Genomic DNA, 25,909 nt, shown 5'->3' on the forward strand with positions numbered 1-25,909 from the left:
GAGACAGAAGCTGGCATCTACCAGCCTGTTAGCTTAGAATGTGGGTAAAAGGCAAAAACACTGGTGTAAGAAAAAAAAAACATATACTAAGAAAACATAAATTATTATGGAGGGTTTTGACACAGACATTTTCCCGTACGTTTTATGTATACCACTGAGATGACAGATTGAGAAATTATAACATAGTAACTGAATGCATTGCTTGACTCTGTAGGTGGATTGTGTGTGCATTGGCACGATGGCTGACTGCCTCCAGACTATGTAATGACTATGTTGCAGCAGGCTTAAAAAGAAAAAAAGGTCATTCTCATTCCACCCAAAATCTGAACTAAATGAAAGCTGTAAAATCAAACATTAACTGATGCAGTTGATTCAAAGCAGCAGCTCTTAAACGTCTCCCGGCATTTGACGTCACTTGCAGGCCACTTTATCTTCCAGCCATCTCGTTGTTAATTACAGTTTTGGATTTGCACAGCACTGTTAATCTGTCATGGGTGGCTTTTATTGGTGCTCTGCTGCCATCCCATCGTACTGTCATTATAGTTGTGGGCAGAGGCCTGTAATTGCTTTAAGTAGAAGGAAAGAAAAGGTAGGACTCGGCCTGCCTCCGGGTTTTGGGGTCACATCACACGCACCCACTCCCACTTTTGTACTAAATGATAACGCAATTAACGTGCCTGTTTCGACGTGCCTGACTGGAGATGGCGACTAAGCGACGGGTGATTGCGCTCAAAGGAGATGGGGGAGTGCTGGTGTTTCTTGCTGTGACATGTGGCTTGAAAATGAGGGGGGAAAAATGGTGAAAAACAACTTCCAACCCGTCTGCTGCGCTTTTCCTTGGGGCCAAAAATAGACGAGGCACTGCCACGTCATGTGGGCCTCGGTGCTTTCGCTGGACTCACACACGCTTCCAGGCACTCGCATGCACGGTCGCATACAGGCTCAAACTCAAGTCAGAAAAACCTAAGGCACCTCTGGCTATCCAGGGGAAGCTCAGCAAGGTTTTATTGAGGGAAAAAAAAGGTACAAAAATAAATATGGATAAAACAAGAAGGAGTACAATCTCCATTTAGGACACTTTTAAAGGCAAAAAGTAAAAAATCAATGTTGTGAGCATCGGGTCATCAACAAAAGCCACAGTCCATCATTGTTTTTAGACCGTATAGTCCAGTCTTCGGACATGTGTGTCTACACCTCGTCTTCATTTAGCAGCATGTTAGGGATCCCTTTGGAGATGGGAAACTGTCGTCCAGATTCGGGACACTCCAGGCAGCCTTCAATCACCTCAACCTAAAACAGCATGAGAGTCACTATCGCCGCTGGAGGGAGCCAAAGCTCAAATATGCCAGTAACAATATAAGGGAACTGGACTTTCGGTGCAACGGGGTCAACATAAACAAGATTTTATATCAACACCAACCAATAATATAGTCATAGCAAACAGCTACATACCTCCAAGAGAACCCGGTGCACCTTCTTGAGGAACTCTTCATTGCTCTCAAAGTCTGTCACCAGTTCTCCGGGCAAGTCTTGCCGCTGACCCAACTATGAAGGCAGGAATGAACACAAATAAGGTGCATTGCTCTCATTGGAAATGTCAAGGGCTTGATTTGCAGGCACCTCATCCGCTGCTTGCAGCAGAGCGCTCCACTCCAGCTTGGGGATCATGCGGCTAACGAACTGAGGGTTAAAGTCCACCTCATTTACTTTCACTTCAGTTGCCTGCAATTGGATATTTAATTCAAAGAAAATAAATATTTGATTCAAAATATTGATTCAATGCATATTGTGCTGTTCCTTGTCTGATTTTAACCTTGGCCGCCAGTATAATACATACATGTATACTTGCATACACATACTACTAGGTAGTATGTAGTACTACTATGAATTCTTGTTCTTTTATTGGGCATGACTTGGTCTGTGGAAGAGATCTCTCATTCCCAACCCCGGTAATATCGTCAAAATAAAGTTTAAATAACCAAACTATGGCCAACGCTAAGAAATGTTCGCACAAAATAACACATGGAAACGTATGGTATATAATGCACGCATTATTAATTCGCTATTTTCTCATCCAAATGAGTTATTTGAAAATGTAGATCGTCGTCAGTTTGGATTCAAGTACATGATTTGATCAAAAAGTGAGATTATGCCATTTTCTGTTCGTATTTACCTTAATGAGCAGCGGATATCCTTTGGTAACACCCTTCACGTGAGATGTCAGCATATTGTGCGTAAGAAGCTTCATGTTTACGTTAGCTAACTATGAATTTATGGTAATAGCGTAATAATAAACAACGATATAGTGTCTATTTGTCACGGTTAAGCGTCAAACATGCGGAGGGGAAGTTGCGTCGCTTAAATAATTCCCAGAAACGTTTGTTCAAATCAAGGGTTCCGCATTGAAAACAAATGAATAGTAAATGTACAACAATCTCAAAAATATATTCCAATTAAATACATAAGTATTTTATGTCGTGTACCAACAACATATTATTTTAAACAAGTATTTTTTATTTCATATACTCATTGTTTTGTACTATACACAGAGCATTCATACAGTTGATGATATAATAGTAGCAATTACAAGCCAGGCAGCTCACAAACATGCATCAGTCGCGCACACAAGCATACACTTGTTTGTCACACTTTCCATCATAACCACACACATCTATAAACTCAGGTACATATAAAACATAAAAATGTAAAAGTCCCCCCCCCCCCCCCCCCCCCCCCCGAACCACAAATTCCAAATCCTCAGTGGTTACTACATTCGCATTCCATCATTGCTTAGTTTACAACATAGAGAAAATTGCATGGAAAAAAATATATATTTAAAAAAGGATGAAAAAAAGCACAGAAAGGCAACTAAAAGCAGGGAACAAAAAGATTCTCTAACTAATCCTTGGTATGTCCAAATTTCTCCGAAAACAATATGTAATGAAAGTGTAGGAACCACAGGATGACATCATAATGCAAATGAGCAAGTCAATTTGGACTTTGGCGTATTTTTGTGAAGTTTACAACTATATTTACAGGCTTCGAGGTTTTATTCAGTCAAGCAATCTGATGATGAGTTTTTTACTTTGAAAGGGGGCAGAAATGAGCAAGGCAACACGAGTTTGTGAAATAAAAAGATGCACTTTGCTCATTTTATGGCACACAATGCCAAAGTAGGAAAAATAAAAAGCAAAAATGTGGAGGCAACATGTAATCTCCATGCCGCTGCCTGAAATGCCCCTGAATTTGAGAGCAAAAAAAAAAAGTGACCACAATAGCGATATGTTTGCACGCTAAACCAAGCAGTGAGAAGAATGTGACAATGAGCGTAATACTGAGGGAACTTGAAACTCACAGAGTTCCTGCTGCATTTTTGAATCAATGACGCATCAAAGCACAACACTGGGCGTCACAGTAGCGGTTAGTCATTGTGTTTGGCCTTTTTCTTTATGCAGTGAATCAGACACCAACTCTTGTTAGTATACAGTCACAAACACAAAAAAATAAAAAAAGAAAGAACCTCGCTCAGCTCTCACAGCTACACGCACACCGCCATCATTCTTGGCAGTCATCCGTGCGCCACTTCAAAAAGTCCTCCTTCCTAGCATCCGGTTTGATCTGGTTCCGCATGCCACCCAGCAGATTGGAGGTGGCTTCCGAGGCGACGATGAGGGGGCGCACCACGGTGGGCGGAATCTGCCGCAGGACTCCGCCCACCGCGCCGGGCAGACCCTTCTGCTCGTGCCCGCGGGATGCGACATCGCAAAGTGTCTGAGCTGTGTCAATCACCCCCTGGTGAGGAGAGGGAGAGGATGTTAAGAAATGTTAATTCGTTATTTCATGTGGAAGAGTTTGCAGTTTGTATAGAGAAAGATTCATACAATGCTAACAATCCCACTTCAAATGGATTGGATGTCCACTTCAAATGGATTGGATGTTAAAATTAATTGCAGAGATTGGACACCACATGATTAGATGTCTAATTGGCTATCATCTTGGGAAGGGCCAAAGTGGCATGTGTGGCTGGTGCACATCTGGGAAACATTTACTAGCGGTTGGAAACTAATTCTCTAAGAATTCATTTGAGTATAGTATGGTTAATCTCATTCTTAAATAATGATCCTAAATTGTTGGAAACTTTACTTACTGATTTTCAGACTAATTCTAGACTTAAATATTTCCTTTTTTTTCACACTAAAAGTGAATACTGGTGTCAATTTGTTCTTTTTTTGTGTTTTCACCTCTCGCACGGTGTCATATGCCTTAGCGACTCCTTCTCTGAGGTCAGCGGGCTGGATAGCGCGACGTGGCCGACTGGAAGGAGCCCGACCCTCGGTGATGGCGTAGCGGGTCAAGGGTGGCGTCGGAGACAGGATGTCGTACACAGTCTCGGCGGTGGCCTGCAAAATAGAGAGCGTGCCGCCAACGACTTCAAAAGACTGAACTTTATTGATACCAGAAGCAGAGTGGAAACATATGTGAGATGGCGGTTGTGATATGCGCTCTGGCGAATGGACATGGTTATATCTGTCAACATGAAGGACGAAGTGGGCTTTATTTGCCTTTTAATAGGGGCCTTAACCATATTACAGGCACCATATGTTGGATTGGTGAACTAGGCATGTGTCGGTTTTCATACAGACCATGTCTAGAATGATTTTTTTACCTCATTTGTTCATTGGCAAACACATCTGACATCTGATGCCGTAAATAGAAGTATATATATAATATAATGAATGAAATGTGTATTTATGTTGTACATTTTGCCACTGTTCTATAGAGTAAGTCAGGAGATATTTTCTAATAAAATGTCTGTTTTTGAAGACACCCTAGATACAGATGCAGAAGTTAGCCATGTACCTGAATAGCTTGCACCAGCCTGTTGCTTAGCTCCAGCGCGGCCGATGCTGTGGACGTGCCAAAGGACGCGGCCCCCCTCTGGAGACCCCGAATAATCCGCCCGTCTTTTCTATACTGCTCAATAGGCAGCCAAAATAGATCTCTCACCCCATGGACTGGAGTGAAAATAAAAAAAATCATTTTGTAACAAACCATGAAAATGTGATCAATACGGGCAATGGAAAATTGACACTCACACAGCTGGACCACGGAGTGCATGGGGCCGACACCTCCCAGAATGCCCGGCAGTTGATTCTTCCTGATATCGGTCAGCCACTCGGAGACGGCGTACTGGATCACTTTGTCGACGCCAAGCAGGCTGAACAAAAAGAGAGTTTGGTCCATATTCCTAAAACGTTGGCGATCAAAAGGCAGTGTGTGTTTGTACCCGTGTCGACAGCAGAGCCTCTTCAGCTTGAGCTCGGAACAATTCAACTGAGCTAGACCAATCAGAATCCCTGCGAAGGTTCCCTGTAAAAGCCACATGACTGTTACTACAATGATTGGACGGTCGGCTTAAAAAGGTAGAGACAAACCTGTTCGATGACCACGTGTTTGCCTTGATAGTCCAGCCAGATAGGCACTTCGGAGGTGAAACGAAACTCACTGAAAAATCATAGAATAGAGTTTGTCCGCTATAGTGACCAGTGTCTCTGACAGGGTAATTACCGGAAGTAGATGGGCTGCTCCGATGACGTCGTTGAGCCAGCTGAGGAAGAGCTTTGCTCGCTGTGAGTTGTTTCAACTGAAGTCGACAGATCTTGTTCCAGTGCGCCGCCTCCCGTGTCCCCGTCTTCCGACCCTTTTTGGGAGGCATCTGCTTTCACTGCATGGGAAAAAAAATACACAGGTGTAAGACAATGGTTCATCTCGCAACCATTTGTGAACTCAGTGGATGGCGTGCGTGTATATTGTACCTTCAGTTGCAGGGTCCAAAGGAAGGTAAGGGTTCACAGAACAGGCTAGATTGCTGAAAAAGTCCTTCAAGAAGAATAATGCATCCTGGGCAGCAGATGGAACAAACCAAAAGAGTGAATTAAAATGGACACATGACATATCGGAAAGCACACAATAGAAAAATTGACTATTTTTCCTATTCAATAAGAAAATAAAACTTCCAAGAAATTGATTCATTTAATATTCTGAGAAGGCACAGCCCACATGTTCAGGTTTTCGCCATTAGTGTAATAAAATACAATCAAATAGTTCATGGCAGGCAATACGTTAGCTTGACCTGGCATTTTACTCCCAAAATTTGAGTGTGCCTGCTTGTCTGTGGGAATACCTGGTCAATATTAAGCCTCAGTGGCAGTAGGCTGACTCGAAGGCAACACTCTGGCCCACCCAGACCCGATTCAGGATACACTTGGAGGGCCTTTATGGTCAACTAATCCAAATGGGAGAAAAAATATCAAGAGTTATCAGTTGGCATATTAGAAGTGACAACATTTAAGTGGTCACAACATTTGCTCCGGCGAGTCACCATGTTGGAGTGGGCTCTTCTTGGCATGCTTTCGCTGGTGTAGAGGTACAGGAACTTGTTGATTTGCGAAGAGGCCAAACGGTCACGGACCTCCAGCTCCTGGACGATAAAAACCTGCCTGGAGATGGGCTGCTCCCCTCCCGGACCCACCCCGATGGACATTGAGCCGTCCCCCTCTTGCCCCACCGCTGCCACCGCATAGGACTCATGCTGGAAGGACACCTGGGGAGAAAAATATCATGAATGCTAGGCTCACAAGCTGAAGTCCAATTTGATACCTAAATATATTTCTATTCGCAATGACTGTCATTATAGGGAGTTTCGGCATGTCTTTCCAAGAACGATTCCGACATGGTGCACACACCTTGGTGAGTTGGATCTCCATGAGGAGGCCGTGCTGACGTCCGCTGCCTCCCGCCCATCTCCATGAGTTCTGAGGACGAGAGGAACCCGTGGAGCGGGACGGCGAGCTACAGGCGCCGGTTGGAACGGAACGGCCCCTTTTGAGAAAAAGAAGAAAAACAATCCCATGATAATCTGTTGATATATTCATTTTTATTTGTTTAGATTAAATTTAGGATTCTCTCCATGATCTTACTTTTTGGATTGTGTAAAACACCATTGATTATTATGAGGGAATAAAAACAGACAACACTGACATGATATCTATCTCCCTTTTGATGCTTTATTTCGTATTCTACATCACTACATACTTCTCTTACCTATTTGCGTGCTGGCCGTGTATGGACGAGGGCTTGGCGCCAAAGTCCTGGCCGCCATAGAGATGCCACACCACAGAGATCTCTCTCAGCACAACTCGGCTTTGGGGCACGGGGAAGCGACTTGGAGCCCGGAGAAGATCGGAGCTTCCTCGCGGCCTGGAGAAGTGGCTGTCCTTGATGTGAATGGGCCCCTCGGCCAGGACGGTCACCACGGGTTCCCCATCTCTTGGCTGAAAGGAACAATACCGAAGATAGGTGGAGACAAGTAAGAGTTAGAGAAGTATCATGTCTAGGTCTGTGCTTTATTAGCCCAATAGACTCACAGGAATGCCCATTCCAGGAGCCTCTAGGATGCAGAAGTCATCATTGTCGGTGGACCCGTCGGAACTTTCTTCATCCATCATCATACCAGCCTGCGCTTCTGTTGCTGTGACGACCAGCCGGTCCAACTCAGAGCCCTCTTCCTCTTCTACCACGGGGAGGTCGCGCCCGGAGGACTCGCCGGGGAATAGGTAGATTGGAGCGGGCAAGACTGGACAAGGACACAAAATAGGGTGGGTCTGTCAGCCGCTGTTTGCATGCTGTTGTTGATTAAGTACACAAACCTGGATCTATCCTTTCGTTCTGGTGGCTCTTTCCGGTGTCTATTAAGGCATCAGTCAGATCACATTGGTTGATCTCTGCGGTTTCAGCAGCGAGGCAGGGCGGCACAGAGGCGGGGCTCTCAGAAAGCTGAAGACAAATGAAAATCTCAAGGCTTTTTTTCCACATCAGATGTCACCTGATAAAGACCAAGCCATACTGGTAGCTTCTGGCCGGCTATTTCTGTGGGCGAGGTGTGTCGAGGAGGTGGGTGCAGGTCTCCCTGAGACACCAGGTACTGCAGTATGTTGACCAGGGCGGCGCAGGAATCGGCACAGGCGTGGACGTGAACCACATTGTTGGAGCAGCGAAGTTCGAATAAAGGCTGGGTCTAAAGAAGAGCAGAAAGTATACATGCTAATATGGTATGAATGATTTTGTAGATCCCATTTTAAGAGCTATCGCATGACTGCAAAGTACACTATCATCAGTAAAAGGGTGCGCACCAGCTTGCCTGCAGTGCTGCCTTTCCATGTGGTGATGGCCAGTTCCAGGAGGTCAATGTCCAAAACACAAATATAGTCTGTGTGACATAACAAAACATTGTGGTGGTGTTATTTTTTTTAGGTATTACATTCATTGAGTTTGAACTAATACCCAATGTTCAAATAATAAGATCTATTACATGCACCATTTCTGGTAATACGCACCCCTCCTTAGGTCCACAACGTCGCTATCACATTTGTCAGAGAGGTAGAGGGCCGAGTCATCCAGGATGAATCTAAAACATCAAAATGTCATCACAAATTCACACTACGCTTGCCAAGGAAGGTAAAAATGGTTTCACCTGAGATGGAAAGTGGCTGTGTCTACAATGATATTACTGGACAGGGAGAAGGACTCAGCTGTCAGCAACATTCGTAATGGCAGATATAGTGGCCTAGCAGACAGGGAGCAATGAAGAAGACATTTTCAGAGAATTCAAGAGAAGTAACACTGGTTATTTAGTGTAAATCTAGCCTAATTCGCGCTTAGTACCTGTAATCAACAGCACATGAAGCCAAATGTGTGTGAAGGACGGTTATGACAGCGGGTGCAGTGTAACCCAGAATGGGGTCGTCGATGACATCCAGGAAGTCAAGCAGCTGGAATAAAAACAGGACTAAATTCCCCTCGGCACTTTGCGTGGAATAAAATCATCCTAAATATTTTAAATGAATTAAAACTTTTAAAATACATAAGAGTAGGGGTTACCTGTTCATGCCAGCTGTGATTGGTTTGGGCTACATAATGCCGCATGGTGGCACCCTGAAGTCGAAGTGCGACGAGGAATTCCTGAGAGGAGGCAAACTTGATTTACATCATTTTTCAATAAGTGAAAATGACTGTTCCATTGGCTATTCTTAGAAAGGACCCACCTTCACGTTCCTCTGTGGGTCCAGGGTAATCTTAATTGCTGTGGACAACATCTGTGGTTCCGCCTCCTTTCCACTCAAGCTGCTGACTCCCACCTCGGTGGGGTAAATGGTCGGATCCAAGTACTTTGGAGAAGTGAAGTTTGGCATTTCTAACCGTGGCGGAATAGCTGTGTTTTTCACGACAGCTACAAACACACACACAACAAAATAAGATTAATAGTGAAAAAGATTCTATATGCCACTCTTCTGCTGTTAAAGTTTTTCTAGATATGTTGTTTGCCTGTTGTTAAATGGTCAAAAGGATTAGCTAAGTAAACCTTTAGGTAAAAAATGAAACTTTCCTCTACATGGCACACAGAGCCTAATTGATGTCTGATTCAGATTTTTGTGTTAATAATTTTGAATGCATGTGCATACCTTTATGATATAGCTCCACTCGTTGACTTTCCAGACACAAGAAACTGAGATGAGGGTCGTTCTGGTGCTTTGCTACGCTGAAAATCTTCCCTCCTTCCAGGTCAAGTACAATTTCTCCATTAGTCTGGTCCTCCTGTATACATTTAATCAAATAAAAGAGACAATTAGTTAAGCAGAGTTGTACTTTGACTTTTAAGTTTCCATGATAATGTGCTTATTATTTGATTCCTGGTAGGTACCAGTGTATTTTTATATGCTCTCTTAGAAGCTTTGCAGCCACTTGACTTACCTTTTTGTCTGTCCTGGCTTGAAGGCGACCTTTTTCAATGACGACTGTAAGGGAAAGGAGGCTGAGGTTGTGGTCAGAATTGTGCTGGTGTGCTGGCTTTGTCCTTCCTGATGGTTCATCAGCCAAGTAGAACTGAGGCTCTTCTTCCTCCGAATCGGAATCTGTAACATTATATTGGAATATACGTGCATGCAATCATAAATTATCCTAAAATGTTTTTTTAAAAAAGCCTCTTTCAGTCCAAATAAATTAGACATCTAGCGCTGTCAATTGCAGCCAATATGTTAAATAAGGGGCTTATATTGGGAAGCCTATTGGAATTTTTAAATAAGCTTGTCAAATGGCACAAGTGTAAACTATCTCATGAAAAGTAAACACCAATATAACTCACCAAGTCGAAAAGCCGATTTGCAGAGTTGGAACTCATCGTGCTGTGGTCGAGCTTGTGTGGGGCTGTTCGTTGAGGGGGCCGCAGGGGCAGGTGCCTCCCACATCAACAGGTCATTATTGATTCTAAGGAAGGGGTAGAAATGTCAATTTCTTGTTTATTTCTCACTAAAAGATGAAATACAACAGTGGTATGTAGAGATTTCCATGTGAAACAAGTTCAAGTGAAAAAAAAGTAGTTTGAAAATTATATTCTTCAGATACTGGCCCGCCCCCTACCTGTTGTAGATGCTTTGGAAAGCATGCTTGCTGGGAAGAAGAATATAGGCTAATGGGAACCTGATATCCACAGCACACTGAGACTGAGCCACGCACTGGGCCTGAAACTGACGCATCTCCTCGGGGTCGGCGGGGATTACCATCTACAGAATCAGAGGGGGGAGAGCAAGATTAGGATGCTGTCGGACTGAAATTTACGGGGGAGTGACGCACCTCTTCTGTCTCAAACATGGTTCGGTTGGAGGAGAACGGTGAGCTGGTTTTGTCGCTGAGCTCACAATGGCTTTCGAAGAATGCCGCCCCGAGGTCTCCCACATTCAAACCGGAAAGACTTGGGGCAGCAGGACCCTGTGGCTCACCTCCACGCACTCGTATTGATAACCTAAAAAGCGGTTTATGAGTCAATTAGGGGTTCCACTACTTCTATTCAAGTCAATATTCACTTATCCCTGATGGCCTCTATTCACCTGGGCAGAGAGTCAGGGCTCTTTTTTACTCTGATACATGGGAAGGAGCCCCCTTCCCATCCTTCATAAGACCCTATAGGGGAAAAATATGTAAGGGCCAGGGTCATTAAAACTGTGGATCCAATATCTGACTCTTACCGTGCAGGTCGGTAAACGAGGCTTCCAGCAGCTGGGTGAGGCAGGGGGCCGAAAGCTGGCCCTGGGAGGTCTGCCCGCTCTGGAGGTCAGGCCCTTCTTGGTGCCTGAGTTCCAGTTCGGTCAACTCCAATACCAGCGTCTCCTCTCTCACCACTCTGTGGCTTAGGGGCTCACGCTCAGAGGGAGGCCGTAAGTCCGGAATGGGGAAACGAAGTCTGAGGACAGCGTGTGGCGCCATTAGGGAGAAGGACGAGTACAGCTCGGTAGTCTGCGTCTGCAGGCAGACAACAGAAGGAAGTCAAAACGAGGAGTTTTTGTTACGCAGGTTGAATAGGTGAGGGACTTTTTTTTTCCACCTGGAGGTTGTCAGGTCCAGTGGGTTCTGCGGGGCAGTGGCTGAAGGCCTTGCTCAAGTTCCCCAGTCGAGTGAGGATGTCCAGATCCAACTCGCTGCTAAGATCTTCCAGCTCCACTCGCATGACGCTCTCCCGCCGAACTACCCGCTGTTTACCCTGTGATTATTTACAATAATAATAGTACAATTTGGCATCCAAAGGGAAACTTTTATTTTTAAACCTTTAATAAACCAAGGCTATTGTACAAACTTTTATAGGAAAAACCTGCAGATTGAATGAATGTGCAAATACTTTTTCTTTTTCTGTCATGTACCTTGCTCATATTCCAACATAAATTATGTGATCTCGTCTAAATTTATTCACATACATAAATACGTATTGATTGTGAAATAGTGTCCAATCTAGTCAAACACAAAAGGACTATTGTATTATTATTGTATGAATGTCACGAGGTTGAAACACCAATTTAATTATACCTTCTGCAAACTAGTAGTGCAACATTTAATTGCATTTGCCTCGTGCCGTACGTTGCTGGGAGGATAGATCAGCCAAAGTAGATTTAAGTATAAATTATCTGCCTGTGTGAGTGTGTGAGTGGGTGTTTAAATACCTTTCTCAGGTGCTTCTCAATGAGGCGGTAGTGTAAGTGGGCACACGGTCTGGCAGCGACTCCCACAGTAAACATGCTGGCTTTCTGGAATTGGAGCAACTGAAAAAGTACAAACATTTTGCATCAATATTAATTTCTCGACTCTTTATAGCACCTTCAAGAAAGTTTTACCTCGCTGTATTGATGTCTACCGTTCTCCCAGAGAGATTCCAACACTTCCAGTCGGCTGAAGGAGACGTCGGAAGTCACCGCCCGGCTGCGACGTCTCCCGCTACGCACCTCACAGGAAAGCTGCACCGCTGCCCCTGTCACTCTGAGAGGAAAGGCAAAGTGTCAGTGCGTCAAAAAAGATTTATTTATATAGGAATTTATTATCGGTTTTTGTGTGTATTTCAATGCAGATGATCATCGTTGCTGAGCCGCAATTTAAGCATAAAAATTAGACTTACTTATATAAATTGATTATGTTGAATGTGATAAAGTTATATTTATGCTTTCTTACCTGACATGAGAGTTAGGGCATGCCTTGGCAAATCCCCCTCTGAGGTGGTGAAAGTCTCTCTCGCTGAACATGCCATCCTTAAAGGAGGCAAGCTCTCTGAAGAAGACCCGGGACACGTGAGCTAATGAGGAAACGGGCGGCTCCTCTTGCAGCATGGTTAGGGTAAGGCCACCCAGAGTCAGGCGGAGCAACGCGTCTGGCTTCAGCTGGTCCACCATGCCACTTTGAGAGCGACCTAAAAACCCAATGCAAAGCAATATATTCATTGTCTTGGAATAAAAAGATACTTTTCAACTATACTATAACAACGCAGTGATGTTACCTCTAATTCGTTGGCCAGTTTGTGGCAGACTGGAAAGGCAACCTGCTACTGGGTAACGTCTGGGACAGCCCATGAGACCCTGAGACCGACAAAAAACAAAATGATTGACACTTGGAGTTTTAATGGCCAGATTTTATCACCAAGAAAATTCAATTATTATAATTTCCACCAACGGCGTTTTGCAGCAATAGACATATTATTCCGTTTTGACTGAATAATCAGTTTAGTCTTCCGGGGAAAAACGGATTGTTGTTTAGCTCTGTCAATATTAGCCTTTGACAAAGTTACTGTGTGGTCAATGTAAAAACTGCTTATTTTAGAAACACTGGATCTTCTATAACCATCAATGGCAACGTTATCAAAACCATCCCAAAAGGAACAATCTTGTTTGATGAAATGAAAGATAGAATTAAATCAATGATCGTGATTCATAGACTTATACTGCTGATTAGAAAGTCTCTAATTAAAAGTCACTCTAAATATGACCACATTTTTCTTTATCATAAATTGCAGAACCCGCACAAGGCATACCTGTGCAGCCGGTGCTCCAGTCTGAGAGAGACTGGCCAGACTGTGAGTCGACGATTCCATATCGCTGTCTGACAGCTCGCTACCTGAGCGCACTGACGTCACGCTGCTGCTCATCCCGCCGGGGCCCATCGAGTAGAACATTTCTGTAAGGACACGTGACTTAAATGTTCACCGAGCGGTACGTGAATAGTCCGTCCGGCTTTGCCGTGAATATCACATGCCTCCATATTCCAGAGTTGTGACATAAGGCTCCGGGTCACACTCGGCATCCCACTCGTTTTCTCGAGGACTGGACCCCAACTGCTTGCTGAGGTCATCTTCGATCATACGGAGGTCATCCGAGTCGAGTGGCCGGCTGCGCACTCCACCGTGCTTGGTCTCCGATTCTAGAAAAGAAGCCAATATTTGACGCAGATGTGTAGTATGTCTTTTGAATTGTACGAGAAAATAAACTATAAAAAAAAAAAATAGTCCGAAACTGCTAGTTCATGTTGTATGTTGAGTCAAATATAACCCAATTCATTTTCATTTGGAAGGGTGAATTCATTTTCCTGAACACAGAACTTCCCACCTCTCATCATAAAAAGGTTTGTGTCTACTCTTTTTCGTTCTTTAGCAATGAGCTGTAGAACATTTCAAGTAACATTTATTTATAGTTTAAGAATTTAAAACATATTAGTGTGGATTGTTTTCTTGACCCGTATTAATAATTGCTATATAGCCATATTATGAGGTAGTGATGTAAAGGCTTGTATTGCAAATCATATCAAAGTGAAGCTCATACCTGTTTCTATACAAAGAGCTGCTAGCAGGTCCGTCAGGTGAGTAATCTGAGATGGAGACAGCAGCATGTGGACGCAGCCCACTTTCCCATCCAATTCAAACTGGTCACCAAACAAAACACAAGTTCATATGTGAGCCAAACAACATCCTGTGTCAACACTAGCCCATACATTCTGTTCATTTATTTTCTTCACTTTCTGCAAATACAGCATTCAACTCAGCAGGCTTGGCAAATGAAGACATCATGATTATATTAGTTTGAATATTTTAGTGCTAAAGCCACAACAAGGCACACATACCTTTGGTCCAGGTAGCATGTCGTTCTGTTTAATCTTGACGGTGGTTTCAATGAAACCGGAGCAGCTTCCAATGAGCAGAGGCTGAGATGGGGGTAAAGCTTCGAGGGGCTTCCCCTTTGTTTCTCCTTGCTCATCATTGTCACGTTCCTGCTTTCCCTCATCATCGTCGTCCTCACTGCCAGTGGCCGACTCTGTCTGTGTCTCCCCAGGAATTTCCTTGAAAAGCCCAGAAAAAATATTTGAGCATTTATGGCATAAGCTCCCTTATTTGGGGTTGTTTATCTAAGTTAAGATATTATTTTAACGGTTGTCCAGGGAGAAAGAAATTAAACATTTATTTGGACAAGTGTACAAATGGTAACTTTACTGGTGTGGCGAAGATTTTTTAAAAGACACTACAAAATATTCCCAAAACAATGAAAAAAAATAAAATAAACCTTAAATGCACAAAGCATCCTTGTTAAAAATATTTGTCAATCTGTGCAAAACTGCTGTTTCACCTGCTCTGTTCCAATGCTGTCATAAAAGAGCTGAACAGCACTCAGCTGGAGAATCTTGTGCAGGAAGGCAGGTGGCTGGTGGATATCAACAGGCAAGACAGTTTGGCTAGATGGGTCGCGCACGGCCTCATCAAAGTATTCCAACCTGTGGTAAAAAATAAATATATATATTTTTTAAATTGACAAAAATACTACCAATGCTGTTTGTCAATTGAGCCTCCTGTTAAGTGCTGTATAAAATGGATAAAAGAATAAAAAGAGTTTTGTTATCTATTGAAAATGAACTTAAATTCACACGGAGCCTTAAGGACTTTGTGACCAAGCCAGAATAAAAAAAAAAAGGTACCTCAGACAAATACTAAAACTATCACTGTCTGAATGTTTTATACAACTGAAAACACAATATGACGCTTTCAGTAAAAACACAGGAATGTTAAAATGGAGCAATTATCAGTCAAACTGAGTATTTTTTTCATGATTAATTCACAACATTAGGGTGACATTCCATGTTTGAACACACATCCTGGCCTGTTCCTTTCTTACATAAAGATAAGTATTGGTTGGAACTGTTAAATGATTCACCACACATACACGGATAAGAAGGGCAAACAACAAGAGGGTGGAGCAATAAATGTATTTACATAGAAAGGACAAAATTAACTTGTAGATTATGCAGTGACCTTGTATGAGTAACTACATGACCATGCATAAAAACTGTATGCATTCTATTTCCTAGTAGACAAAATTACAAGACAGTCACCCTTCATTCTCTGAAGTTGTTTTTGTGTTTGTTTTTGGAGAACTATGTGCTTTTTCCTGGGAAATCCTTAAAGAAACTCAATAATAACCAAAAATCATTAGTACACGAGCACAAACTTTCCTAGATATCTCTCAAAAACAAAACAACACAGATTCCGCCAAGAAAGAAGTATAATGAATCTCTATCAAAGACAACTATAGAGACATTTACCGTTTGATGTGCACCTCTAAGGCAACATCTGCTTGCAGGTCTGGGGGCTGGTGCTCAATTCGTACGATCGTATCCAGGAGCGTGACCTTAATTCGACGTAGGACTGCGCACACAAAAACAATCCAGATGAGCCTTCCAGTGTGCTGAAAGCTTAAACTTAACACTCACCCGTCTCTATTGTTTGTGCAAACATCTCCAGCCCTTCCAGCGGGGCCGGTGGCTCTTCGGATGCCTCTGGGGGGTCCTTTAGGCACTCCTGGGCCAGCTGCATGCTGGAGGTCATGCTGGATGACCAGCTTTGGGAGTCCCAGCCACCGCCTGTGTGCAAACCGTGACATAACATCGGGCAATGGGGAACCACACAGGACATTCAAGGCAACTCACCTATTCGATACTTGGGTCTGCATGTTATCTGGAGACCTGTCACTTCCAAAGTGCAGTGGTCAGTGAGCAGTGCTTGCCAGGGAATGGTCACCGTGATGCTGCTCACAAAGCCGTCCACTATCTCCAAGGGGGCGCCCAGGGACTCCAGAAGCTCGTTGACGGCCTAAAGTCAAAAGAAGAGACGCATTTTATGTGCCTTAAGTGGAAACACAAGCTGTCTTTGACATGAGTGATCATGGCTATAGATAGATTGGTTTATTTCTTTAGCAAAGGCTTTTCGTTTAGTTTTTGAAAATCAAACAATTAATAATCAGTATGAAAATATAGTACAATGGAATAAACATAAAATGTAAATATTATAAGCACCACACAATCATGATTTATCAATCTTTTGTGAATTTTACACAACCTATTAACATTAATGATTGCTTAAGGAATAAGCACATTTCTAAGAATGATGGGGAAAAAATTTGTTGCCCACCTATTTGCAGTATCAAAACAATGTGAAACATGTTTAAAAAATACATCAACATTGTATTGTCACACTCAGGTAGATCTATTACATTACTCAAAAAGTTCAAAACTTTCTCAAACTAACAATCCGTTAATCAAATTGAATCCTTCTGATTTTATAGCCAACTCTCCAAATCAAAATTGACTGGAGGCCGCCCACAACGAGAGAGAATAAGATCACCTCAAAAGTATCTTTGCTGATGCTCATTAGTTGATGCTTTATGTAAAAACGTTTTGGGATCACTTAAACACACAATGTCCTCACTCAAAAGTAATACACTTTGTTTGATTTGAGCGTTGCTATTTTGTGTAGAAATCAGCATTCGATAGACAGAGAAGGACATAAACGGGAACATGATCTTTTTTTCCCAGAAGCGTGTTTCCTCGAAGAAACTTGAGCTGTCCTGCGAGAGCATGACGTTGTAGATTGTTGTTGTTGAATTGAACGCTGGCGTTGCGAAACGCCAAAGTCAGAGCGAGTGAGACAAAAAAAAACACACACACAAGCACCCCGTGGCAAGCTTTCCAAAACTTACCCACACATCGAGGTTGATCTCCTTAATGACACCGCTGCCATTGTACAGATCCAAGCCCAGTTGTTCCAAGCTTAAGCGCTCCTGCAAAAAGTGGCCCAGGTAGTGCTGGAGAAGGTACCGACAGGCCCGCTTCTTGATGGAGCCCGACCAGGGGAATAGCCAGCGAGACATGGGCCCAAAGACAGGGGGGACGGGGAGCGACAAGAGGCGGCGGAGGAGAACGACTACGATCGCTGTCCTCGGGAAACTGCATAACAGGCGAACACGAGAGGGGGCAGAAGGAGGAATGAGCCACGGTCAAGGCTAGCTGCAAGGGGCTGCGGAAAGGGAAAATCGTAACTCCACTTCTCCCAGGCTAAACATACACAACAACTCAACTCGAGTCAAAAACAAAACGCGTTCTTTTCTACTTCCCCAAGACAGCGACTCGATCGCTAGGCCGCCGATCAGTCGCCGTATCGGATCATGTTTTCGAAGCCCTTTGGAGCGAAATGGAGCTATGGCTCGTGGTGGTGCATGTCTTTCTCTTCTTTCGGGGCTTGTTTATTGTTATCATTCGCCAACTGACGGTATGGCGAAGATGTCCTGCGTCATCGTGACGCGACCCGGAAGTAGGCAAGGTAAACAGACTTGCCACCGCAGACGTCCTTGCATAAGACGCCATCTTTGTAAGGGCAGATAGTAAATTCCTCTAGTCATTTAGTGCACTAACTAATTCATTGATACCCCATACATTTGTGAAATTATATTATATTTATTGTTCAAATTAAGACAAGAATACAAAACACTATAATTTTATTCTAATCTTTATTTCAGATCAAGGACCATACAATCAAAACACCATAAATCAGAGAAAGAAAAAACAATTATTAAATTAGAAAAAAAATCAGAAACATTAAAAAAGTACACAAAACATAGAATTGCATTCATAGCATGCCTGGTTTAGAGTAACAACATATGTCTTGTAAAAAAAAATCACATTATTAAATTAAATAAAAAGATTTTGAACTAATACAACACATCATTTACCAGCACCCACCATTTCCAGTCCAACAACAAAACAAACAGCAGTCATAGTGGACTCCATTAATTACATTATAATCATCTTGATACACAGCTATTGTATTCCAGGTAGGGTATGGATTGCAGTTTAATCTGGGATTTGGTGGCGCAGTGCTGAGTTGAGTGGAAAGATGGGGGACGATCCTGAAGCTACAATAGATGGTGGGGCCAAGTGCTCTAGTCATGTGGCTGGGAGGGGGAATATTACATAAGACTCAGTAATGATAGTCTACCTGTTATAGGTACTGTGCAATGTGTGCTAAAGTACAAAAATAAAACATACAAATTCCCAATCAATTGATCAGTGACAACCAGTGTGTAGACTTTTTAACTCTGTTATAACAAAAATGTGTTCTCGTGCATTGTTATAGAAGACTCACTCATCGAACACATCAACACAATGCACACTCCTAAGCTTGTATCATCCTCCACTTGTCCTCATGACAGGATTACAGTTCTGTCAATTCCCAAACTTAGAAGCAAGCCAGTCTGGTGGAGGAGCTTCATGGGGGCCGGCAGGGCATCACACTTTTAGCAGGTGGACAGCATCTGGAATTCTGTCAGGTCCTTCAATGCAAGGTGAGAGTTTAGTTTGGAATGATAAAAAATTCAAGAAACCTAATTAGAATACAGTTGCCCTTTTCCAAAAATTATTCATAGTTCTACATAGTAAAATAGGAAATTACCATGAAGTGTTTCTTCTGCAGATGTTTCCTTGGTCGGCCGTCTTCTCCTTGGAGCCCAAAGTGGCGGGGCAGCGCACTAGTGAGGAGCTGGTGACCAACACGCTGATGCTAGAATTGGGCGCCATAGTCAAGCGTACTGAACGAATCCGGCTGGAGCAGTCCGCTGAGGGCCGGCGGCGTCGCCAAAGCGGAAGTGGTAGTTCGGGAGTGGACTATAGCTGGTTGGCTGACGTTCCCAACCCGGAACCCTACCAGCTGACTCCCAATGACCTGCTGGAGCTGCAGGACCTCTGCGCCAAGGTGCCACCAGCTCAGTGTGGACCAATAATTGTCAGGTGAGAAAGAGCTGGGCACTAATGGGACTCAGCTAATGCTCCCTAAAAATGTAAGGCATTATTTAAAACCATGTATGTATGCTCACCCATATTGTTATTTGTACATACTATACTATGAATGTCACATAGCTTTAAGTAGTGTTAAAGCTAATTACATCATTTACTGAGGCAAATCCATGTCAGGAGGGTGTGCACCAAATTTTCAACTACTGTTAATACTTATTAATAAATTATTGAGGTGTGTATGCCAACTAAAGATTTGCAATTGAAAATTTGTTTTCAAGTGGGTTGTGAGTAGGGATTAAGTTTGCTTGACTTGAAGCCTCTTGATTGCCACTTCAGGTTTAGGCGCTTGGTGTCTCAGATGGAGCCCGAGGTCTACGACGTCCCACGGCTGTTTCGCTCAGTCCTCCACGAATGCTTAGAAGAGATGAGAGAAGATAGTGCAGATTTACAAAACAACATGCAGATGAAGCAACAGCGCAGCAAAAGCCTCTCATTCGTCACATTCCGCAGCAAGTTCCGAACAGGCTACTTCTACGGGGGCAGCGGCCAGAGTGGATCCAGGGCCGACCTGCGTCAGCAGGTTGAGTGGTCGGACGAGGAAGACGCACGTGAGGAAGAAGCAATGAGGGCCCGTGTTAGGAAGGGGAGGAGCAGCAGCATGCCAGAAATCACACCGTTGGAACAAAGTGCACACGGGTAACTAAGAAGAGAAGACCATGTGTTAAGGAATGTGTAAATATTTAAAAAATGTAGGATTGTAAATATGAACGTTGGGTAAGAAAAAGACATGCAGAGGCTTTTTATCATCAATTGAATAAAGATTTTCCTCAATTTTAGTTGAATGAGATGCTCATTTGCAGATCAATACATTTCACTAAAAGTGAAATGACACGCTTCTAATCACACGGTAGACAGGTCGCTCATTATGTAATTATATCACTGCTGACTAATCCTCTTAGAGCAAAAGAAAATCCCATGAAAGCCAGCACCCCGTTATTGTTTTAATATGCGCTTTCTCATCAATACATCGTTCGTCACTATTTGCACTTTTTACATGAAGGCAAAGCATTCTGCTAAAAAAAAATAATAATGGAAGAATGAATATCTTCTTTAAAACGGTTATTTAAATAATATCCTGTACATTGTAATGATTCCGAGGGTGCAAATTGACTGGCAGACAGTCACTTCCAGGTCATAATCAAAACCCTTCACAAGCGCTTGTGTCCAACAGTGAAACCATTGAGGGTTAGGGTTTACGCTTGAATGTATCTGTAATTTGTCCAGAGCACTTCAAATTCTCCTCTAGGGGTCGCTTATTTTTGGCAAAAAAACCCCAATAACTTCATGTCAATTCTCTAAGATTGTGGCAGAGAATCAGCGAAAGAAAAAAAATGGAAAATAATCATGATCATAGTAGCAGCGAGCTTGCAGTTTGGCTGTGAAATATATCACATATGAAGAAAAATTAAAATGACAGTTTGGAGAATCAAACCATTGAGTTATAGCCATAAACATTTAGGAATTATTGGTCAATGCACAATCCAGAAAAGTTTTTACTCCCTACAAAAAATGGGGGTTTAGGAATAATTTGTTTTCTCTTTCACTTGGAAAAAAAAGTTCTCAATTTTATACAAAGTGTGTATTCCTTCCACGGGATAACCAAGCTTCTGTATGAAGGCGAGTCCTCCATTATAAAGGTCAGCCCCCGCCAAAAAAAAGCTCCACCTATTTCACCAATCTTCCTCAGGCAAAGAAGACGACAAAAACGATGAAAAATACGACCAGGACCAGGAAGATCTTGATCATCAACCATCGGTTGGAAGACACCGACTGAAAGTACTTGAGGATCTCTGAGTGAGCCGCTTCCACATTGAGCTGCGTATCCTCCACATTGGAGTCAATCCTGAGGGGGAAAAATGTGTTTTATTAACTTTTTTATACACTACACAGGGGTTAATAAAGATACCATTATTCTGTCAATTTTGGCAAACCTCTGAATGGTCTCCTCCTGTTCTTTGACCATGTGTGCCAGCTGCTGGAATATGGAGCCCAGTTCCACGATAGTGCTCTCAATGTTCTGCATGGTGTCGGCACGACTCTGGATATACGAATCCTGTGCAAAAAAAAAACAGGTCCACATATTGTAAATTGACCAGCTCAAACGGATTGGACGCGGCGAACGAGCAGGCGCCCGACCTGCTCGTCGATGAGCTGGAGCTGCATGGGGTTGGCTTGAGAGTCCATGTCGATGGCCACGTCACCCAGACTCCGGGACTCGTCCTGCATCAAGACCGAGCTCTCTGCAGGTGGGAGAGAGAACAAAGAAGAGGGGGACACGGGTTCAAAGCGCTCGCACGCAAAAACAGGGCGAGCCGAGAAGAATGCAGGGGCGGGCTCGAAATGACAAGACGCTGAGAGTGGCAAGCGGTCCAGGGAAATACCTTTTACATTTGAGGTTGTAAAGCCCTGGTAGACATTGCGCGGCTCATGAGCTGCATGCGGCTCCTGGGCCCCTTTTTTGCGGCTCCCTAAAATATGTTTTATGTTTTCATTACTAGAGGACCAAATATAACAGGGAGAGTCATTCATAGCTGGCTTTTTCCCAAAAGAACACTGCTAGGCAAATATGTTGGGGGACCCACAAAATTGGATCTTTTCAATCAGTGAGTCTGAGAAATTACACAGCTCTACCGATGTATTTTAAGATTTTGATTAGAATAAAGGCCCAGATTGTCACAACACATTGTTTGACACATTTCTGGCAAACAGCCAACAATAGTATTGAAGTGCGAAAGCTCCCTGCAATTGCAATTTAAAGCTCTCCATTTTGCTGGATGCCATGGTCCAAAATGTTAATCACTGACAAGTGCCTAAGTGAAGTAAAGAACAATTCTTCACCGTCTGAAAGAGGCGACGCAAGTAGAAATGTCACTCGACAATTCAGAAAAAGGGCTGCGAGCATTCTACTGGCACAAAGTTACCAGGTATCATTTCAAAAAGTTTGGTTTAAATTTAGGAGAGACTTGTTAGGTGAAAAGTGACAGAAACAGATCTTAGAAGGACAAAACAGGAACAAGATACAAATATTTTCCTCTCAAGCACACAACTACGCCAGGATTTGCACAATGCACATCAACAAGAATTTCTAATACGTTCAAATGTGGTTGCACAAAATGTGACTTTTCCTTTATAGTTATTGTACAAGACTTTTGTGTCAAGAAAACATAACATTATTTAAAAATCTGAATAGCCGGCGTTTACTTCTTGTTGATAGAAAGTGAGTGTATGCCAATGACAGTGTTAGATGTCCAATCCATTTGAAGTGGGAGGAGGGTATCGGTGCAACACCTGTTAATACTGTGTGATGTGGGAGGCCAGGAGATGGGAGGAAACTTACTGAAGTTATTGGCCATGAGAGGTGAGGAGGCGGCAGGTGGCTGGGAAAAGTGTTCTCTTCTGCTGCGTTGCTGCTTCAAATTCTGCACAATAATTCAAGAAATTGGACTCATTTTCCCCAACGGTCTTTTTGTAGTATACACGTTATTACATACCTCTGTTCTGACTTCCAGGACTGACTTGAAGTCATTGGACATTGAGGCCAATTTTGACTGGTGAAGGACGAAATGTTTTATTACAAACAAACTTGACATGCTTTATTTTATTTCTTTTTCTCTTAAATGGTAACATTTTTCAAATGATATGCTATACCTGTAAGGACACCACAATGGTGTTTGAGTGGGTTTGGATGTGTTTGCCACCCGTAGCGCCGCGTGATCGGATCAAGTCTTGTAGCTGGGCTATCTGCTTGTTTAGGCTGTTGATGTCCTACAAAACACAGTATTTTAAATGAAATTTGAAGAAAAACAAATAAGAGACTACTCCATAATGTGCATCTTGAAAACAAATTTTGTTACTCACTTGTTTAATGATATACGTGAGCTCCTCAATTTCCACCGCCTTGTCGTCAAATAGGGATTTTCTCTTGGCCACTAAAAACCCCAAACATTTTGAAACATTAGGTAATTTGCATTGATAAAAAAGAGACAGTTGAAAAAGCAAAGGTTTCTTACAAATTGTGAGCTTCTCCAGTTTGGCGAATGTATTGCTAAGGTCTTTTCCGATTCTCCTGCAAGTCAAAATACAAATAAGAGTAAAAGAAAAGAATGTGAATGAATTGGGATAAATTAATGTCACGGAAATATGGTAATTTTTTTTTTAAAGAACCCAAATATGAGGAACTTACTTGGCCATGACTGTGAAGTCGCTGCGCTGCTTGAGAGCGCTGACAACTGGTTTATTGGGCTGCACTCCATTCTATAAGAAACACAATGCAAAAAAATCATAATAATGTATATTTATAATCACCATGTGAGTGAAACAATAAATTGCAGTTTACAAACTGACTTGAACAATTAGCAAGCACTATGAATGCAGCATGTGTACACATTCCAAAAACTCATGTATTGCTGTACTGTCAAATTCTGAGATAAACACTATCATATCATATTTTATGATCATAACAAGTGTGGATCATAAAATCGTGCCACATACTGCTCTTGATGCCTGTCCATCACTGTCAATGACAGTAAATAACATTAAACTTGTCAACTTCTACATTTTTTATCATTTCAATTTGTGAATGCCGTATGACAACTTTTGTAGGGGACTTTTTTAAGTACATGTTTTGTAAAACCAATCTCGTTCTATCCATCCAAAACGTGAGATACATCATATGATAAAGTGACAACAAACTGAGGATTTAAAAAAAAAGTCATATTGCCTGGGAAAATACGCAAATCATGATATGGAAGTTGGTTTTATATCAAAATGTGGACTTTGAACAAACCTGTCTTCCTTGAAGAGACTTGCAGGCCGACTGGAACTCGATGGTCCGGTCGCGGCACGTCATCCTGTCGCCGGTAGAACGCTCTCCCCCAGCCCGGTTCTTGGTAAGTGGCGGCTGAGCAGCAGCAACGTCCTTGTCGTTGGAGTGGGACTTTAAAAAAAAAGACGATGAGCAAGTAAAAATCGGAGCGGCCGGGACATATTTTTTATTTCTCGCCCCCAATGATCGACGTGTCGGTTCGTCACCGAGCAACTAACAGCTGATAACATTTGGTTAGCAATGGCAAGCCTGCTGGCTGAACTATTGAAAACCCCACATTTATACATGTAAATCAAAATAACTTAGCTTAAGAAATAATAAAAAAAATCATAACTATTTAGCAGGGTTAATCTTTGAAGGCCGTCTTTGACGTCACATCGGATCCCAGTTCAGCCAGCTAATGTTAGCAAAAGAATGCTAACAGGTCGTTTTCATATGCGTCTATGGCTATATCACGATCCAATTCAAGCAAATATGTCCTCTGAAGATGATATAACACACAATAAATAAGAAACATAAATAAATCGTGACTCACTTGTGATCGAAGCTACACCATTTTCTCTTTAATTTGACTATTTCAGGAGGAAAAACAAGTAGACAAACCCTCGGTTAAAGTGCCGATCCGGGGCATTTCCGGTTTTTACGTCACTGCCACGTCTACTTCGTGGTGAGATGCAAGTTTTTCCCACTGGAGGTCGCTACAGTCAAATACCTTTTTTGTTCCATTGTATAGATAATAAATAAATGTAAATGCTTTTTGGAGCTGAAATAATTTGAGCTACTTGATTCGAACCACTGTAGTACTTACTCATGACTGACATTCTTTTGTAATATTGTAATATCTAGAGGAGCACTCTGCAAGAGTAGACTTCTGTCTATGCAGCCACATTCAAAGCATCGAAATATTTCTGACCTCTGTGACCTTTCAGCCTTGTCATCTCATCACCCACCCTACAAATTTGAGCTAAATACTATAAATGAATGTATTCTCAAGTTATAGTAAAATTCCTTTTGTGACCTCTATGGCCCTTTACCCCATGACCCCAAAATTAATCATCGCTCCTGTTTCATATTCCAAACTTGAATGATCAGAAACATAAACAGGCCATAACTGCCACCTCTTGTAGGTGGAGATAAAAATAGTAATTGTAATGAAACAGATTTTTGCAGGCATAAGGAAGAATAAGTAAGGTAGTCTAAAACTTGTGATTGGCTTTTATTTCACATTTCCAGGTACTCTTCATGTATGTACGTTTGGAGGTATATGAAGAGATAACAACCAGGAGGCCCTCTGATGTCTCCTACTGGTACCCGCATCCTCAGTTTGACATGATGGAGCACGCCCGGACCACAAATATGCCTCTTTTCCCACCTCAATCCCCCTTCAAAAGAACCCCATGCACATGTTTTCATCTGCTTTGGCTTCTGTGCATCTCTTGGCTTTCTATGCCTTCCTGCCTGTATTTTTCCACCTTGTAGTGCACAGCGCCCGCTCCTATTTTGCTCAAATACTCCAGCCCTTCTTTTTGTAGCAGCAGCTGTGTTGAG

The 25,909-nt window shown here is 42.7% G+C and overlaps 4 protein-coding genes across 6 annotated transcripts; 1 reads left to right on the forward strand and 3 right to left on the reverse strand.

The window, feature by feature from the left end:
• Positions 1-981: 981 nt before the first annotated feature.
• Positions 982-2,364, reverse strand: trmt112 (tRNA methyltransferase activator subunit 11-2). Its single transcript, XM_077732957.1, has 4 exons — positions 2,174-2,364; positions 1,621-1,722; positions 1,453-1,545; positions 982-1,290 (listed from the first exon to the last, which is right to left on the reverse strand). The coding sequence occupies exons 1-4, from the start codon at positions 2,246-2,248 to the stop codon at positions 1,189-1,191; spliced, it is 372 nt and encodes a 123-aa protein (XP_077589083.1). The 5' UTR covers positions 2,249-2,364; the 3' UTR covers positions 982-1,188.
• Positions 2,365-3,409: 1,045 nt separating this feature from the next.
• Positions 3,410-17,961, reverse strand: atg2a (autophagy related 2A). Its single transcript, XM_077732430.1, has 42 exons — positions 17,388-17,961; positions 16,339-16,501; positions 16,123-16,272; positions 15,955-16,057; positions 14,985-15,129; positions 14,485-14,700; positions 14,187-14,286; positions 13,624-13,788; positions 13,403-13,545; positions 12,872-12,950; positions 12,550-12,784; positions 12,219-12,360; positions 12,048-12,146; positions 11,438-11,593; positions 11,082-11,355; positions 10,944-11,016; positions 10,690-10,858; positions 10,477-10,619; positions 10,202-10,323; positions 9,811-9,971; positions 9,522-9,654; positions 9,105-9,289; positions 8,941-9,021; positions 8,725-8,831; positions 8,534-8,626; positions 8,397-8,467; positions 8,193-8,269; positions 7,907-8,077; positions 7,710-7,836; positions 7,428-7,636; positions 7,105-7,334; positions 6,747-6,882; positions 6,383-6,604; positions 6,185-6,286; positions 5,817-5,901; positions 5,569-5,725; positions 5,436-5,505; positions 5,288-5,370; positions 5,097-5,218; positions 4,861-5,015; positions 4,242-4,400; positions 3,410-3,792 (listed from the first exon to the last, which is right to left on the reverse strand). The coding sequence occupies exons 1-42, from the start codon at positions 17,556-17,558 to the stop codon at positions 3,556-3,558; spliced, it is 6,021 nt and encodes a 2,006-aa protein (XP_077588556.1). The 5' UTR covers positions 17,559-17,961; the 3' UTR covers positions 3,410-3,555.
• LOC144207158 (protein RD3) lies at positions 17,396-20,312 on the forward strand. 2 transcript variants are annotated; one of them, XM_077732428.1, is made up of 4 exons: positions 17,396-18,007; positions 18,897-19,028; positions 19,157-19,470; positions 19,813-20,312. In XM_077732428.1, the coding sequence occupies exons 3-4, from the start codon at positions 19,157-19,159 to the stop codon at positions 20,174-20,176; spliced, it is 678 nt and encodes a 225-aa protein (XP_077588554.1). In that variant the 5' UTR covers positions 17,396-18,007; positions 18,897-19,028; the 3' UTR covers positions 20,177-20,312. The 2 variants fall into 2 exon arrangements, with proteins under 2 accessions (XP_077588554.1, XP_077588555.1); XM_077732429.1 differs by lacking the exon at positions 17,396-18,007 and having other exon boundaries at positions 18,699-19,028.
• A 152-nt stretch (positions 20,313-20,464) lies between these two features.
• stx5a (syntaxin 5A) lies at positions 20,465-25,044 on the reverse strand. Of its 2 annotated transcripts, XM_077732426.1 has the most exons (12): positions 24,897-25,044; positions 24,323-24,472; positions 23,720-23,790; positions 23,547-23,602; positions 23,395-23,465; positions 23,185-23,301; positions 23,028-23,084; positions 22,874-22,955; positions 21,918-22,004; positions 21,673-21,776; positions 21,468-21,589; positions 20,465-21,379 (listed from the first exon to the last, which is right to left on the reverse strand). In XM_077732426.1, exons 2-12 carry the CDS (start codon positions 24,383-24,385, stop codon positions 21,220-21,222), a joined length of 990 nt encoding a protein of 329 aa, XP_077588552.1. In that variant the 5' UTR covers positions 24,386-24,472; positions 24,897-25,044; the 3' UTR covers positions 20,465-21,219. The 2 variants fall into 2 exon arrangements, with proteins under 2 accessions (XP_077588552.1, XP_077588553.1); XM_077732427.1 differs by lacking the exon at positions 21,918-22,004.
• Between the last annotated feature and the right edge of the window lie 865 nt (positions 25,045-25,909).

Source organism: Stigmatopora nigra, chromosome 14 (assembly GCF_051989575.1).
Source record: "Stigmatopora nigra isolate UIUO_SnigA chromosome 14, RoL_Snig_1.1, whole genome shotgun sequence".
In the NCBI taxonomy this organism is placed as follows: Eukaryota; Metazoa; Chordata; class Actinopteri; order Syngnathiformes; family Syngnathidae; genus Stigmatopora; species Stigmatopora nigra.